Raw genomic sequence first — 15,139 nt, 5'->3', positions numbered from 1 at the left:
AAGCAACAATCAACAGCAAAATCAGGATATTGGGAAATTTGCTTGTTGACAAGAGTTAGATGGGAAGATGGATACCACTCTCATGTTTGAACAGTATGTGAAACTACAGTCAGTAACTGATTAGCTTAGCTTAGCAACTTGTTGTCACCAGGCAACCAGTGAGGACTGTAGAAAAAGAAGCCAAAATGAACCAATAAGAGGAGCAAAGACAAAACTAAACAAAACTGTTCTGCATTTGCCTCCATCTCCTGCAGAGAGAGGCTGATTGAGAAAATCTGCAGGTTTTTTTGGCCTTGTTGATTTGAACATGTCTGGCAGTCCTACTGGAACGTCATCCGTATCCACAGTCTAGCCATCACCTTACACACCAACCTGAGTGACAAGCATATCGACCGCCAACAGAACTCTGACACACACAAAACACAACACAAAGAGAGAGTGTCTCATATTTCTGCCTTTGTGTGTCTTTCAGAGAGAAACGGCAGGGAAAATATGAGGCTATGTCTGTCTGCATCCTGATGGTGTCTGCAGGCCAATGACTGGCATGGTTATCATTACAAACAATAAAGGGAAAAGATGAGTCTGGTATTGCGGCATTATGAGCCACAAAAGCATTTATCTCGGACAGATTTTAAACTAGACAGTTGCAGGCCATCGTTACAGCTCTCTCTCCAGCACGTTGGAGAGATTTCAGTGTGTTTGACAAGGTAACTCGAGGGGGCGGGTGTAGACACCTAAATGTTTCAGCCGCTCATCGCCTCATTCCATCCCCCTTGTTGCCTCTGTGCATAAAGAGAGGGCTGAGAGGAACGGCAGGGCATGTAGCGTATGAGAGAGAGATGAGGTGAGACAGTGAGTGAAAGCCATGGGGGAGTCGGGGATGTTCACCTCTCTATTCACAGCAACTAAATATTTGATGGGGGGAGGTGGCGGAGAGGAGAGGAGCCGAGGTGAGGTGAGAGGAAAGGAGGAGAATCATGGGTGCGTCTCCTTTGGGAGCGTGTAAAGTGTCCCAGGCGTGCAGGGGAGCTGAAGGGTCAGGATATTACAAGAGCTGCCAAATTTTGCTGGGTGAATTATTCATCTCACCGAGCTCGACACTAGAACGGCATTATGGGTGGCCCGCTGTAGAGAACAAAGAGGCCAAGGCTTTCAGCGCACAAGCTACATTGAGAAAAAATTTACAGTTCTAGCCACATGGGGGGAAAAAAAGGTGAATAATATAAGAAAACAGTGGAGCAGGAGGAGTGGATGCAAACACAGAGGATGAGAGATCATGTACAAAACATTGGTTAGAGGCTCGACAGAAGAAATGACATGGCTTTTGTTGCAGGATGTAGCGTTTAGGCTCTGGCCTGTGCTGGAATCAACAACAGTAAAAAATAACAGGAAGAACATGTGTGCATAAACCAGCACAGAAGACGTTGAACATCCTTAGAGTTTTGTTTATGTTATGGTTTTTCTTGCATAATCTGCAAGATGGACGTGGAAACTCACAAAGAAACAACTAACCTGCAGCTTATTATTTAGACATGTACTATTATTACTTACATTAAGGGATGTTTGTACTCAGAATACTGAATGAGCTCTGATTGATTTTTTCTTTTCACTTCTTTGAGATGAATTACAAATATTTTCATAACAACTATCACAGTAGAATCTGCCGCTCACCATAGTTCAGCTGGATAGATGAGGATGTTCTGAACTAAGGTTTGAGGTCATCCGCAACCTGAGAGCGTTTCAGAGACGAGCAAGAAATAACCTATAGAATATGATCTCCAGTAAATCCTAGCAGGCATACTCTACCTTACACATGATGGTGTGAAGCGGACATATTGATGTATATATCCCCTCAATTGACATTGAAGGGCCTGGACGATGTGTGTGTGTGTGACAGAACAGATCCTAAGAGTAAATACGACAGTACTGTGGGAATTTTCTCAGTGTTTGCACAGCAGTGACTGTTCACCCTACCACAGACACACACACACACACACACACACACACACACACACACACACACACACACAGAGTTCCTGGTCATGGTCCTCTATGCCCCGGCGACTTGTGTGTTAACAATATTATTTACAGATGAAGCTGCAAAGAATTAATTATGCAAACAATGTGCGTTCAAAATTATAATGCTGTGCATTGCCAGAAGCCTATTTAAATATTAATCTTTTTTTTATTAAATGAATTTTAACCATTTGCAATGTTGCTGCGGTGAAAAAAGCGTAAGTGCTTGAAGCACATTTTTTTGGCAGATAAATATTGCAAGTGGCTTCTTTGGTTTCTGAGCACACCATTCATAGGCAGCTTGCATGCAAACACATTCATGAGGTGCATTTGTTTTGATTTCACTGGTTTTGAATGTAGTGGAATCAGGTCGTGTTCTGTCATACATTTCAGAGATTTGTCACTTTTGTCCTGCAGTGTTTCAACACCACATTGTGAAGCTTACAGGTGACTTGGCTCTTATCAAATATGCTATAGCTTTTATGGAGAAAAGAACTTGCTGCCACAAGAAATAACCTCAGGAGCAGAGGGTTAATGAGGAAGAGAGATATAAGTGTCTTGCAAAAACATTGCTCTGCTGTAGACAATGAGGGGACAAGACGAAATAGGTAATGTTAAATAATAATGTTTATCTGTTTTTTTCTGGTTGTTCGCCTTCAGGCCGCTGAGCATCTCTGTCCGACTGTCTGGTAAAACATGCAAGTCTTTCTTCTCTATGACCCCAATCCCTTCTCTTACTAGTGGGTGGTCGAAGATAATGAGGTAACATCTGGTTTAGAGGATTGGCTTTCATTTGCTGCATGTGTGCACACACACACACACACACACACACACACACACACACACACACACACACACACACACACACACACACACACAGACAATAAAATACCCTATTGCTATAAGACAAGACGGCATTAACGTCAAGCTCATCAGGTAATGTCCTAATTCAGAACAGCAGAGTGAATAAAAAACCAAGTAAAACAAACTGCATCTAATTATTTCATGTGCAATTAAGTCTTAAAATTAAAGATAACAAATAATTCTCTGCAATACTGATGTGGCTGAAAATACCTTTACTTTGTAGGGTCAACGTGCTCTCAACCAGGTGAGGACGAGCAGAGATGAGGGATAGAGGGAGAGAGGAGAGGTGGGTTAAAAGGGTGTGTGATTAGCCCCTAATTCTGACAGAGGTTGGACAGCTTTTAACGTGTGTCAAACACATCAGGGAAGAATAAATATAAGCAGGATGAATAAATTAAGAACAAGAATGGCACTCAAGCCACAAGGTGACTGTTAAAAACACTTTCAAGCTTTAGTTTTCCTTTAATTTGACAGTGGCATAATTTAGTCTTTAAACTAAATGAATGGTAGGATTACAACAGGAACCACTAAATCAATTTCTTATAACAGTAGCAATCATTCTTTGTGAGTCTTCATCAAACAATGGATATCACGTTTTGTGCTACACTCTGGTGATACACTCCTCCATTCTCATATTTTGTGATGGCTGGGGGAATATGAGCCATGGAGCCAGATGGACACATCAGAGACAGGAGCCTGCTGAGAAGTGTTGTCTGGATGTGGGACAAGACTTAGATAGGACAACCTGGGTTTATTGTTCAGGTTGTTTAGGGGGGTTCTTCAGAAGTAGCGTGCATTAGTATGTTAGAATGGGCTTCAATTACATCCATTAGTGGAAGTGAGGACTGTGACTGGCGCATGCTGGCATGTCTGCATGAGAGTGGAGGCGATAAGGTTACCAGAAACGTGCTGAGGAGGGGCAGTAAATAGGGGGTGGGTCTCTAAAGACACAGACAGATAGGAGACAGACCCCAGAAATGACAGGTGTTGATGACTGACAATGACTGGCTGAAGTTTCACATGAAAATCTTGAGTGATTCCCAAATAATAACCAGAGAACTGCACATTCATATTTTTTTGTTTGTGAAAATGCAGTTTTACAGCTAAGAAAGAGTCAGAGATTTATCTGTTGGAATAAATGTTTTAATATATATTAACAAAACAAATTGCTAATGTCACTGTTTTTATTTTTCTGTTATCTTCAGTGCACTTACATTTCTGCATTCCACATTTTACATGCACTCGGAAGCAGGACTGTATCCTGACACTGGTAATAAAAATGTATTTTTATTTCACTTGTTTATTATGTGTGTCCTTGCCTGGGACAATAAGTTAGCGAAGCCGTAGAAATGCTATTTGGTATTTGTTTAGAGAAACTGTGCCTTCTTCCCCCCACTTGCAAGCAGCGGGCCTGTTTGCGAAGGTGTGGCCGTTTATGAAATTTGACAGGCGAACCTGGCGCCGGGTGCGAATGTTGATCCAAAGCGGGCTGGACAAACGTCTGCACACACACCAGCAGTCTGTCGCCGGATGCCCGCGGAGATGTCAAACACGATGATGTGGTGAGAGCCTGCGGAGGAGCTGCCCGCTCACTACCAGGAAGTTGTGACACACACAAAGGCAAACACACAAGGACACAGACTCATAAAGCAACTCAAAAGACATAAAATAACATCAAAAAATAGTCACTCTTTGGCAATGGCCACCCCCTGCACATACAGCCATGCTTTTTCCACTGGAGGAAAAAGCAACAAAGCAGCTCCATCATCCTGATCTATGATCACACTGGAAGGATCACCTGTCTTCTGCAAACACAGATAATGTTCACACTATTCATCTTACTCTATTGTCTAATTTCGACAACTCGATAATTGTGTTGCACATGTCAGGCCCCCAGAGCCTGGACAATCCTACAAAATCGTTTCAAAGTGCCCCAAATTCATTAATTACAGAGTGTGTTAATCTCATTGAAAAGGGGAGGGAACAGAGAGAGGAAAAGGACCCTCATAACTCATCCAATTAGGTAATTGAGAGCCTCTTGGATTAGAGGGAATGTAAGGAGGAGCCCCGCTGAGATTGAGGATGACTGGTTCATGTTAATTTGGTTAATGAAAATGATGACGAAATATGTTTGGCAATGACTTCTTTTTTCCTAATGACTAAAGTGAGACAATGATAAAATGACAAAAATGTAAAAAAATAATACAACTAGAATGGCACTCAGTCGATTGCTCAACATAGGCCCAACAATCCTGCACCAAATTTCACAAATATAGATATCAATTCCCTAAATGGGCCTGATTATTTTCATCAAGATCCATGAATAATTTCCTGGGGAAATTATGTAAATGTTGAAAACACCTCTTAATGTTGAAGGTTCAGTGTGTAGAATGTTGTGATATTGAGTGTTGACATTTTATGTTGCAGCTGAACACCCCTCACCTCACCCTCTCCTTCCAAACATGAAAAAGAACCTGTGGTAGCTTCAGTTGTCATAAAAACTCATAATGTGTTTAGTTTGTCCAGTCTGGACTATTGTAAAAAACATGGCGGCCTCCGTAGAGAGGGTCCCCTTGATGTAAATATAAAGTATTTAAATATAAAGGGCCTTTCTATGGTAAAGAAAACTACAATTCATAAAATTTAGATGAAACGAACTAGTGAAAACATCATTGGGATTATTCTACATTAAATTTCTGCCAATAGATCCTTTCACCTAAATCTTACACACTGGAGCTTTAAAGAAAGCGAAAACCATAACAAACTGGATCTGCCTCCTGCTCAGAATTCCCACAAAAATATGAATGTGTTCTTCCCTGACACATACAGCATCCTTCCACCTAGTTTAATGGAAAAATTAAAAAAATAATGTTTAAATCTATCTACAGACTAAATAACAGACAGTGGAGAATGTGACAATGGACCTCGCTATGCACTGTAGGAGATCAGACCACATACAGTGAAGGAGAAAGAACATGACAGTAACCAAAACAGGGTGACATTTTGAACTATCTCAAATTCAAGTCTTAGGGGAGAATCCCTGCGGCTCAAAGATCACTGAGAAGCACAAACCTGAGGAGACACCTGAAGGTGCACCAAACAGACACTGAGGAGACCTGTGACCTGTAACGCCATATTCAGCACACTACTAAAGGCAGTGGTGTATCTATTAGCATTTCACAACGGTGAAGCTTGAAGATGACGACTCAGCACACACAACTTGACAAACATAATGCACACTGAGTAATGCAGAAAATTGTTTTACTCTTGAATTAAAATCTGATACCAGAAGTTATTGTAGCTTCCTGGTTCTTTCCTTGTTTTGTTTGTGAATTGGTTCAAAATGTTTTCCTCACAAATGTATTTAGATGGTAATTTACAAGCTATTAGAAACACTTACTGCATAACACAACCACACACAGCACAAAAATAAAAACCTTTCTGTCACAAGATTATGAGGGTAAGATTTATTTCAGGGCTTCGTTTAGGTTGTGAAGAGTCTTTTTTCTGGTTAGTCTCTGATCGACTCATATTACAAGAATCAGATCGCATTGGATTTGTTAAGGTTGTTGCACCTTTTCGGACTTAATTGTTACAACCAGTGTAGGATAAAATCTTATTTGATAGTAGTTTAACTAAAATGCTCATCCTTGATTGAAACTAGACAAAAATATAGATTTTTTTCTTCGGGTAAGATGAGACTGAAATGTTCAACATTTACTTAGAAGCTGTCTTACTTTACCTTACTTCTAGTCCATCAATGACCTTCCATGATTGGGATTGACTGAGCTCAATGAGGCAAGGTTTAGGCTAATATGAGTAGTGTACAAATGTGTGCACAGGACCCAGAGGTAAGTGGAATCATGTTGACTGGTTATTAAGCCGAAGAGGACACATTTTCTACCTCTTTCCATTTTGAAGAAGCATTAGCCACCTGCGACTCTCTGAGAAGAAAGTTTAATGTTATTTGTAACCACCTGGAGCTCTCTAAACTCTCAAATACAAATGACCATGTTACACAGCAAACACCAAACATTGCATTTGTGCCTTCTGACATGCAGGGGCCCTAAATCCATAAACTGGACATAAAAACAGTCGACCTGACAGCTCCCCAATAGTGAAGTCAAATCATCTTGGTGACTGGCTGCAGTGTAGGTCGAAAATGCGCCTGCTCCATGTTAGCAGAAAGGACATGGTCCAACTACTTTGCAAAATATGTTTACTGTCATTTTGAATTGTTCTTATTACATATGACATAGATCAAGTGAGTTTCTAATACATTTCATTTATATCAATTATTTGAAAGTGGAAAAATATATTAGAAATTGTCATTTCTATGCTTTATGCGTTTTCTTTCTTTCTTATTCCTTAAACAGTACATGGTCTTTTCAGCTGACACCTGATGCATTCATCAGCACTTCCTTTCTCACTTTGCTCATACATGTTGTGCTTTTGTTTTGAAGATGCCAAATTAAAACAAAACCAACATTCACTTCACATTTTATTCAACATAAACTTCACAAAGCTAGGACAGACAGCTGAGAGTGACGATTGGTCAAGCAGGAGTATTGGCGGGACCTGGCTACCATGGCTCCAGGATACTTTCACTACTGACCCCGACTCTACATGATTTCACAAGCATAAGATGGTGGCGTCCATATCAGGGATATTTTGGCTTCATTTTTGTACAATGGGAGGAAGAGGAGAAGCGTCACCATCATTATATACAGCCTGGGATATAACCAGAAATGAAGCAATTAAATCATACTGTGGGGTGGGAGGAGGATTGAAGCACTGCTGGCCAGCCTCCACGCACTACAGCAATCGAAGTGGTGCTTTGTTAAAGCTGCAAACTGTGCAAAGACGCCAAATTCTATTTAATTTTGAACACTGCCAGCTTTAAGGATCTGTGCCATTTAAAGAGTGGATCCCATAATTCCCCTAAGTGTTTCACATTGCAGAAGGCACTATGTACGAATTAATGAATGAATCAACAAACACAAAGCAAAGCTCTTACTGAGGGGCCTCTCTCTGGCAAATTTTAAAAGTACATTATCTAACCTGAGGGAACAATAGAGACACAAATATGTTCCAGCTGGAAAACTTAAAAATGAAATGTGTCCATCACAGACTGCAAAGTAAAAAGTTTGAGAGGGTCAGTCTCAGACCAAGTGGATGGTGTGTATATCTTTTCAGTTTGTGTGTGTGTGTGTTTTCTTGGACCGATCTGTCTGTCTGCCTGCAGAGCAGCCCCGTTTATGCATGAATCTGGCGGCTTATCAGCTGACCTTTAAATTGGAGCCGCAGAGTGACTGCAGGCCCAGGGGCTCACGCTCACACCTGATTGGCTGCTCTGCGTCAGACCTGCTGACAATAGAAATTAACAGAGGCAGGTGGGCATATCCGTAGGCGGAAGGAGTACGTGAGTGAGGAGAGAGATAGGGGAGTTGGGGAGGAGAAGGTGGAGGAGGAGGGGGGCCGCATTAATATAAAAATATATTTCCTCTATTTCCCTCAACTGTCTTTTCTTAAGCTTCAGGAGAGGAGAAAAAAAAGTCATTATGTGCTGTGAAGCATGCTAACGGTAGAACAGGTAAGAACAGACGAGCTCTGCATTACCTGGATTTCATCTCTCACTCACTCATGCTATCTTTCCTTCCATCTCTCTCTCCGTTTCTCCTACTCTTGTACTTTAATGGCAGAGGGGTCTTGGCAGACTGTGATTGCTTGATAGATAGATATCTCCTATTGGAGAGAGGTGCATGGAAGAGGAGACGGGGGCAGGCGATGAGGTGTGTGTTCTGTCGTCCGCAGGGACAAGGGGCTCTGTGTGTCTGTGAGGATGATGGATTACATGGGGGCCACAGGTTTTTGTGTGTGTGTTTGTAAGTGTGTGGAGTGGGTGGGTCTGGGTGGGGAGCATGGTCCCCTCCGTTGTGTCGCTATGTACACAGTGAAAGCATGGCAGTGAATTAATTTATCACAATGGCAGAAGCAAAAGGTCATTAAATAAAGCAAATGTTTGTGAATGGAAATCCCCAGGAATTAACTTCAATATCATACGTTTATGCAACAGTGCAGCATTCTGGCAAAAAGCAGGAGCATTATGTTGTACTGTGGACAACAGCACAGGTGGCTGAGTACACTGGCATACGCTTGGCCTTCTGTCAGATTAAACTGAGACGAGGAGAAAATGCTTTGGATTTGATTTGATTTGCCTGTGTGTGTGTGTGCGTGTCTTTATGATAACCATTTCAAACCTTGCAGTAACATGTACATGATTTTGCTGCATGGTTGATCGAGTGTCCTTGCCTCCTTGTTCCTCACTGTCCTTCCGTCTGACAGAGGTTACCAGGTCAGCCAGCTCTTCCTGTTTATTTCCATTCCAGCTATCAGCATGGGCTGTTACTGATCCGCACAATATTCATAAAGACGTCCAGCGTGAGCAATGTGTGTGTGCATGTGTGTGTCATCATGTGATGCACAAATAAACCAGGCCCACAGGGGGAAGACAGAGAGGCCGGCCACAGCACTTCATCTGTCACCAACACAAAAACCTCACCACTCGCCGAGGCACAGAAGACAGAGAGCCACTATCGCAACCTCTGGTTTTGTGTGTGTGTGTGTGTGTGTGTGTGTGTGTGTGTGTGTGTGTGTGTGTGTGTGTGTGTGTGTGTGTGTGTGTGCTCAGCAATGCTTGTGGGTGAGACCTTATCATAGCTGGCCACATTCCTAGCATGAAGATAAAGGAGGCCAAATGAACCAGATCAGCACAGTGTGTGTCTGTCTGTGTATGTGTGTGTGTGTGATATACTGTATATATGAGTGTATGTATGTGTGTGAAAGAGAGGTTTTGTCAGTGATGAATAGGAGTTTATAGACCCACACCTCATGGAAAAAAGCGGAGAAAATCTTCTGGACAACAACAACAATGCTGCTCTGCAGTTTGGAATTAATACTAGAGGAGCCTTCCAGGCAAACATCAACAACATCCACACACACTGTACAGTCATGTAGCAGCAGAACATGTCATGAAAAACACCTCCTTATATTGTCCTTGTCCATTTATGCTTCACCTGGCTTCTCCTTTAAATAGTGACGCTAAAAATGTTTTGCAACCAAATCCTTTTTCAGCTAATTGTGTTTTGAGACTGTTCATAGTGTATTGAACACTGGGTGTTGTGTACCGACAGCACAACCGTATCAGACATATTGTATCACCATCTAGGTTGCCAGTAAACCACAGCAAGATTTGTATTACTATTATTTTTGATGTAGTTGTTAGTTAAGGGGTTTAATGTCGGACCCTTTTTTTTAACCCTAAAAGTAATTTGGAAATATGTCACTATGTAGAATTCATTCACTTCTACTTAAAGTACCAGCATAACTGAAGGAATGTACCTGATAGTGGAAACACAGAAGAATGTGTGTTTGATGCGGGTCGTTCACATAGACTCCCCAAAAGTGAAGCCAAAATGTCTCGATAGCCACTGGTGGTTGGCTGCAGTGTAAGTCATAAACCCCACCTCCTCCAAGTTAGCATATGGGACATAGAACAAACTAATCTCTCAGTAGATTGTTTCTGTCATTTGATTTGTTCTTATCACACTGATGTATGTCCAAGTGTTCAGGTTTGGTTTTAATCAGTTATTTGATTCTATAAAAACAGGGTGAAACATCATGATTGACATGTGTGTATTAGTGGGACCAAATTACATCATCAGAGCAAGATGGTATGGTTCGAATTCAGGATGTTTTGGCTTCATTTCTGGATAGTAAGAGGACGTGGAGATGTGTTGTCCATCTTTTGTTTACGATGTGTGGTCGCTCATGTCTTCGCACTAAATCAGTTCAGTGTTGGCCCCCATTAGATCCCTACTGAAGTCTACAGAATATTTTCTGTGTTTTCTGCCTTGAAAAATTCCACAAAGTCTCTGTCTCCCTCTCTCTTCCTCGGATAACGTACAGTAGATGAGTTCCTTCCTTCTGTCGAGCTGAGAACAGGAATTTGCTGGATGAGGGAGCACATCTCTGCCTCATAAGGAACGTTGTTGCATTTCATTAGGGATAAGATTCATCACACCAAGCAAACAAGAGAGCCGTGCAAATCACATCGGAGGAATTCTTACACTATCCTCAGCATTGTCTCTCACACACACGTAAACACATGTACACACACACACACACAGCTGATTGGCAAAAGGCACAAAGCAAACAAAAGCTGAAAGAGCTGATTCAGGCGGCACGGGGGACATCAAGGACGCTGATACTATGTGATTGCTCATTACTGCGCACTTCAAAATGACACATTACTCTGTCATCGGGAAAAATGGCTGCTTAAAGGTGAACAGATATTTTTGTATTTTTCTCACTGAACAATGGAACCACTCTTTCTTCAGGGGCCTGTGTCCCAGAGAAGCTGCAGCATGAGAGCGCTCTACTGGTCAGAGGTCCAGAGCTCTGTCTGAGTGAAAGGACACCCAGGGGTCCGTTTTGGAGATGGCTGTTAAGTCCCAGCGCTGACCCGGGAAACATGGCTCAGATAAGGCCTGTATACAGACCAATTTAACAGGTCGCAACCCTGTCTCCGAGTGGGAGCGACACAGCAGGAGTGTGTGAACACAGCCTAGGGGATCTGTCCCATGATGAGATGCTGGTGATATCTAACTGTAGCTCTGACCCTACAGCAGTGGCTGTCAGCCTATTGATTCACAGCTCAAACAGCTAGGGAGACAGGGACAGAGTCAGGTTGTGCAGCCTCGGCTGGGACAGTGTGTGATATGTGTGCTTGCGTGTGTATGTGAGCCTGCAGTAGACATCTGGTCGAGCATTATGCGCCCAAGGCTGGCAGACCTGAACAACAGTGAGTGGAGAGAAAGAGACAGAATGCTGGGGCCTTCATCGATACTGAATCCAACAGCTGCATACAAGTCAGGACACAACAGATCTATTCATGACAGATGTACACAAATGTAGACACACACACAGACACAAACTTGGCATGTACTGGACAGTGGCCCTGTTGTGGCTCAGGAGATAAGAGGGATGCCATGCAAGCTCTGTGAGTTACAGTGTGGGAGAGCCAGTAGGAGATGTTACCACACACTGCAAGACAATTCCCTGTTTCTCCAAGTGCATAAAACACAATGATCTTGTCTGTCAGCTACAGGCAGCACACTGGCTCCTGTTGAGACAACTGACTGAGCGTGGGATTGGTTCTGGAGGTGTATACAAGTAATATTAGAAAATAAATGGGCTTCAATGAAAGCTTTGATATTGATATAAACAAGTCACATAAAACAGAAGAGACAGAGGGAGACAGTGTGTGCGAGAACAGCAGCCCGAAAATATTTGCGTTTTAAAGGAGCTCTGGTTTACAGTGTTCGGTCCCTAAAAGAGAAGCATCTATTCTCAGTCTTTATGTGTGAGCACAGTGGGTGGTGCAGGACATAAATTGACAGCTCATCTAACACTAAGGCTCCAGATGGAGAAATAATAACATTAGGAAAGATTACTTCTGTCTGTCCATCAATCCATCTATCTATTCCTGAATTTATATACATACTTGTGTACCTTGGTTAAACTTTGTCTCTCTATCATTCAGCATTATAGGAGACATATTATGCTCATATCCAGGAATTTAAATTTGAAATACAATAGTTTTTATTTGTTGACTTTGATTTCTAGAAAGGATCTAAAATGTATTTCTTATTGAAGTAAAATGTTATCAATCCCATGCTATTCCGGTGCAATATGTTGTTTAGCAGGTTGATGATTTATCACCATCTTGTTAGAGATAGTTTCAAGGAGACATATTGTGTTCATAATCACCTTCATCATTTTAATTTAGGTTATTAGTTGATATATATGTTTCCATGCTTCAATGCTCAGAGAACACATCCCTCTCCTCACACCGTCCATTGCTGTAGCACCTCTTTTCAGCCTCTGTCTGAAATGCTTGGTTTTAGCTCCGGTCTCTTTAAGACCCCCCCCCCCCCCCCGGGTGATATCACATGACAGTATCTGCATGATTACTGACGAGGTGTTTCTGGAGTTGAAAGAGCTGCATGGTCTGTGGGTAGAAGAGCTCTGATGGAATTTGGGGTTTCTAACTTTGCAGATCTTTTATATACCCAGAAACCTCCCACACAGGAAGACAAACTGAATGGCTAATAATGGCTCCTTTAACTAAACTTTAAAAAGATAGAAACTCTACTGGATGCCTTTAAATTGCTGAACGGAAGCATCACGCTTGTTAAGCAGATCGAGTCCTGTGCTTTGGCAAATGTGTGCTCCCCTCTCTGGCCCAGAGTGGTCTCTCTGTGAGAGGTCAATAACAGGGACGTCTGCCAGGTGAGAGGTTGGCTCAGGTTTAATCGATGCTCGCCAGTGGAGGACACACACATGCAGGCAGGCAGGTAGACAGGCCGGCACAGTAGCTACCACGCAGAGATAAAACTATTCCCGGTAGTGTTCACCAGCCAACTGCTGAGCCTGCGCCACAGTAGAGAAACTCACGCTTCAAAACGGTTTAGGGGATTTATTTGACAGCTAATTTAGAGAGGAGATTTGCTAATAAGGCAGGCTTTTCTTTTCCATCCTTTGTCTTTCCCTGCTATCTCTTTTAGCTCCCTTCTTCCTTTTTTAGACATGAGCAAATAGTAACAGATAATGTAAGCGAATTAAATAGACAAGAGATTCAAATTGGATATTGATTATAAGACTAAAGCCTTGTGTTTTCTCACGGTAAAGCCTGTGTTTAAGTGACTGATTGACAATGTCACTCTCCACTTCTTACTGATTGTGGTGACCGGTGTTTGGGTTCTGTTGTGCCTCTAAACCTTGAACGGGCCCACATCATGTCACACCATGCTAAGTGCTTTGACGCAGCCACACAAAGAGCCCAGTCTATCTGAGGCTAATCTCCCCCAGGTCCACCCAGGTGGGGGCTTTCAGAGAGAGCAAGGACAAAGTATTTTCCTCAACATCTCGGCACAATGCGGCCTGACAGACAGCAGAAAGGACAAAGTCTGTCCAATGGATCTTTAAGTGGAGGGGACGTTTTCTTGGACAGGCCCATGCAGAGAAAAGAATAGGTAGAAAACAGGATGCATTCTGACTGATCGTTGTGAAACCAAAAGAGACGTAAAACTTAAGCATTGTATTTTCCAGAACTGAGCAGCTCTGTGGGTTCCCCTGGTACAAACCACAGCAACAACACAGGGTACAAATGACATGCCAATATCTATCACTGCCTTTCACAGCCTAGTGAATGCGTGCTTGTCCCTCACTTCACTGACACAGTGGCAGTACTAGCACAAAAATGATTTATAACACAAAGGGACGAGCTCGCACGAGGACAGAGTCACGTCATGCTGACACACCATCTGTCCCTGTATTCACACTCCAACCATTTGAAAGTCTGTAACTCACTGTTCACGCTCTTGAAGATGTTGAGAATGGGGAGGATCTGTCGGTAGTACGGAACCAGGGCCTCTCCCACCATGTCTGCAGACATCACCAGATGCTGCAGGACTTTGAGCGTGGTGCAGATCACCTGGCGGTTCCTCGTGTTCAGGGCGTCTGGAGGTGAAACAACACTGTCAGTGAGGTTTTAAACTTGTAGTTATAGGATGTAAACTGGATTTACAGTCTGTTTGCTCAGGCTGAAGCTTGGAGGTACAGTAAATGAAGAGCAATTCTAGAGTCTGCAACCATATCGTACATGCAATGTGTTTAGAAGACACACAGCTAAAATACACATAAATCTTAACACACGGACACGCACTCCCTTTCCCTTGAAACCATTTCCTTTATATAGCTGGGCTTTGATTTAGACTGGCTTGTCTGCAATCAGTGATTTCAAATGCACTGGGGAGGCAGGGGTAAGTGAGAGCCAATCACTGGGCTATTTGGCCTACAGCTGCACTTAACTCCATCTCCCACTGATAGAGAGAACAAAAAGGAATGATGGTGGGAGAGACGGAGGGCTACAGAGATCAAGAGAGACAAATACAGAAAGAGAGAGAGAGAGGAAAGGTAGGAAAAATAACAAAAGACAAAATGTCAGAAAGCGATAAAGTGACATGACAGACAGAGGGCAAAGGCTCAGAAAATAGCCGTGATTAGCAACTAAGAGTGACATATTTTTTCTAGTTCTTTACGCATATTGTAGTTTTTCGGGGGTGTGAGTGCTGGTAATTCCCTTTGTGCAGGTTGTCAGTCTGAAACAGCACACTCCTTTTAAGAAAAACAGAGA

At 42.5% G+C, this 15,139-nt stretch overlaps 1 protein-coding gene across 2 annotated transcripts in view; it reads right to left on the bottom strand.

Annotated features, from left to right (window-relative positions):
* The window catches only part of pacrg (PARK2 co-regulated), a 123,835-nt gene that overhangs the window by 41,646 nt on the left and 67,050 nt on the right, over positions 1 to 15,139 (bottom strand). The window contains exons 4-5 of one of the 2 annotated variants that reach the window (XM_069536125.1): positions 14,314 to 14,463; positions 4,115 to 4,472 (exon numbers count right to left, since the gene is read on the bottom strand). In XM_069536125.1, the coding sequence (XP_069392226.1) occupies positions 4,426 to 4,472; positions 14,314 to 14,463 (197 nt within the window). In that variant the 3' untranslated portion in view covers positions 4,115 to 4,425. Of the gene's footprint in view, positions 1 to 4,114; positions 4,473 to 14,313; positions 14,464 to 15,139 lie in introns of those variants that run through there. The other variant, XM_069536124.1, reaches the window with a different exon arrangement.

Source organism: Paralichthys olivaceus, chromosome 12 (genome assembly GCF_024713975.1).
Source record: "Paralichthys olivaceus isolate ysfri-2021 chromosome 12, ASM2471397v2, whole genome shotgun sequence".
NCBI classification, from domain to species: domain Eukaryota; kingdom Metazoa; phylum Chordata; class Actinopteri; order Pleuronectiformes; family Paralichthyidae; genus Paralichthys; species Paralichthys olivaceus.
Note: the sequence above shows the minus strand (reverse complement) of the source record. Positions and strands in the feature narration are given on the sequence as shown.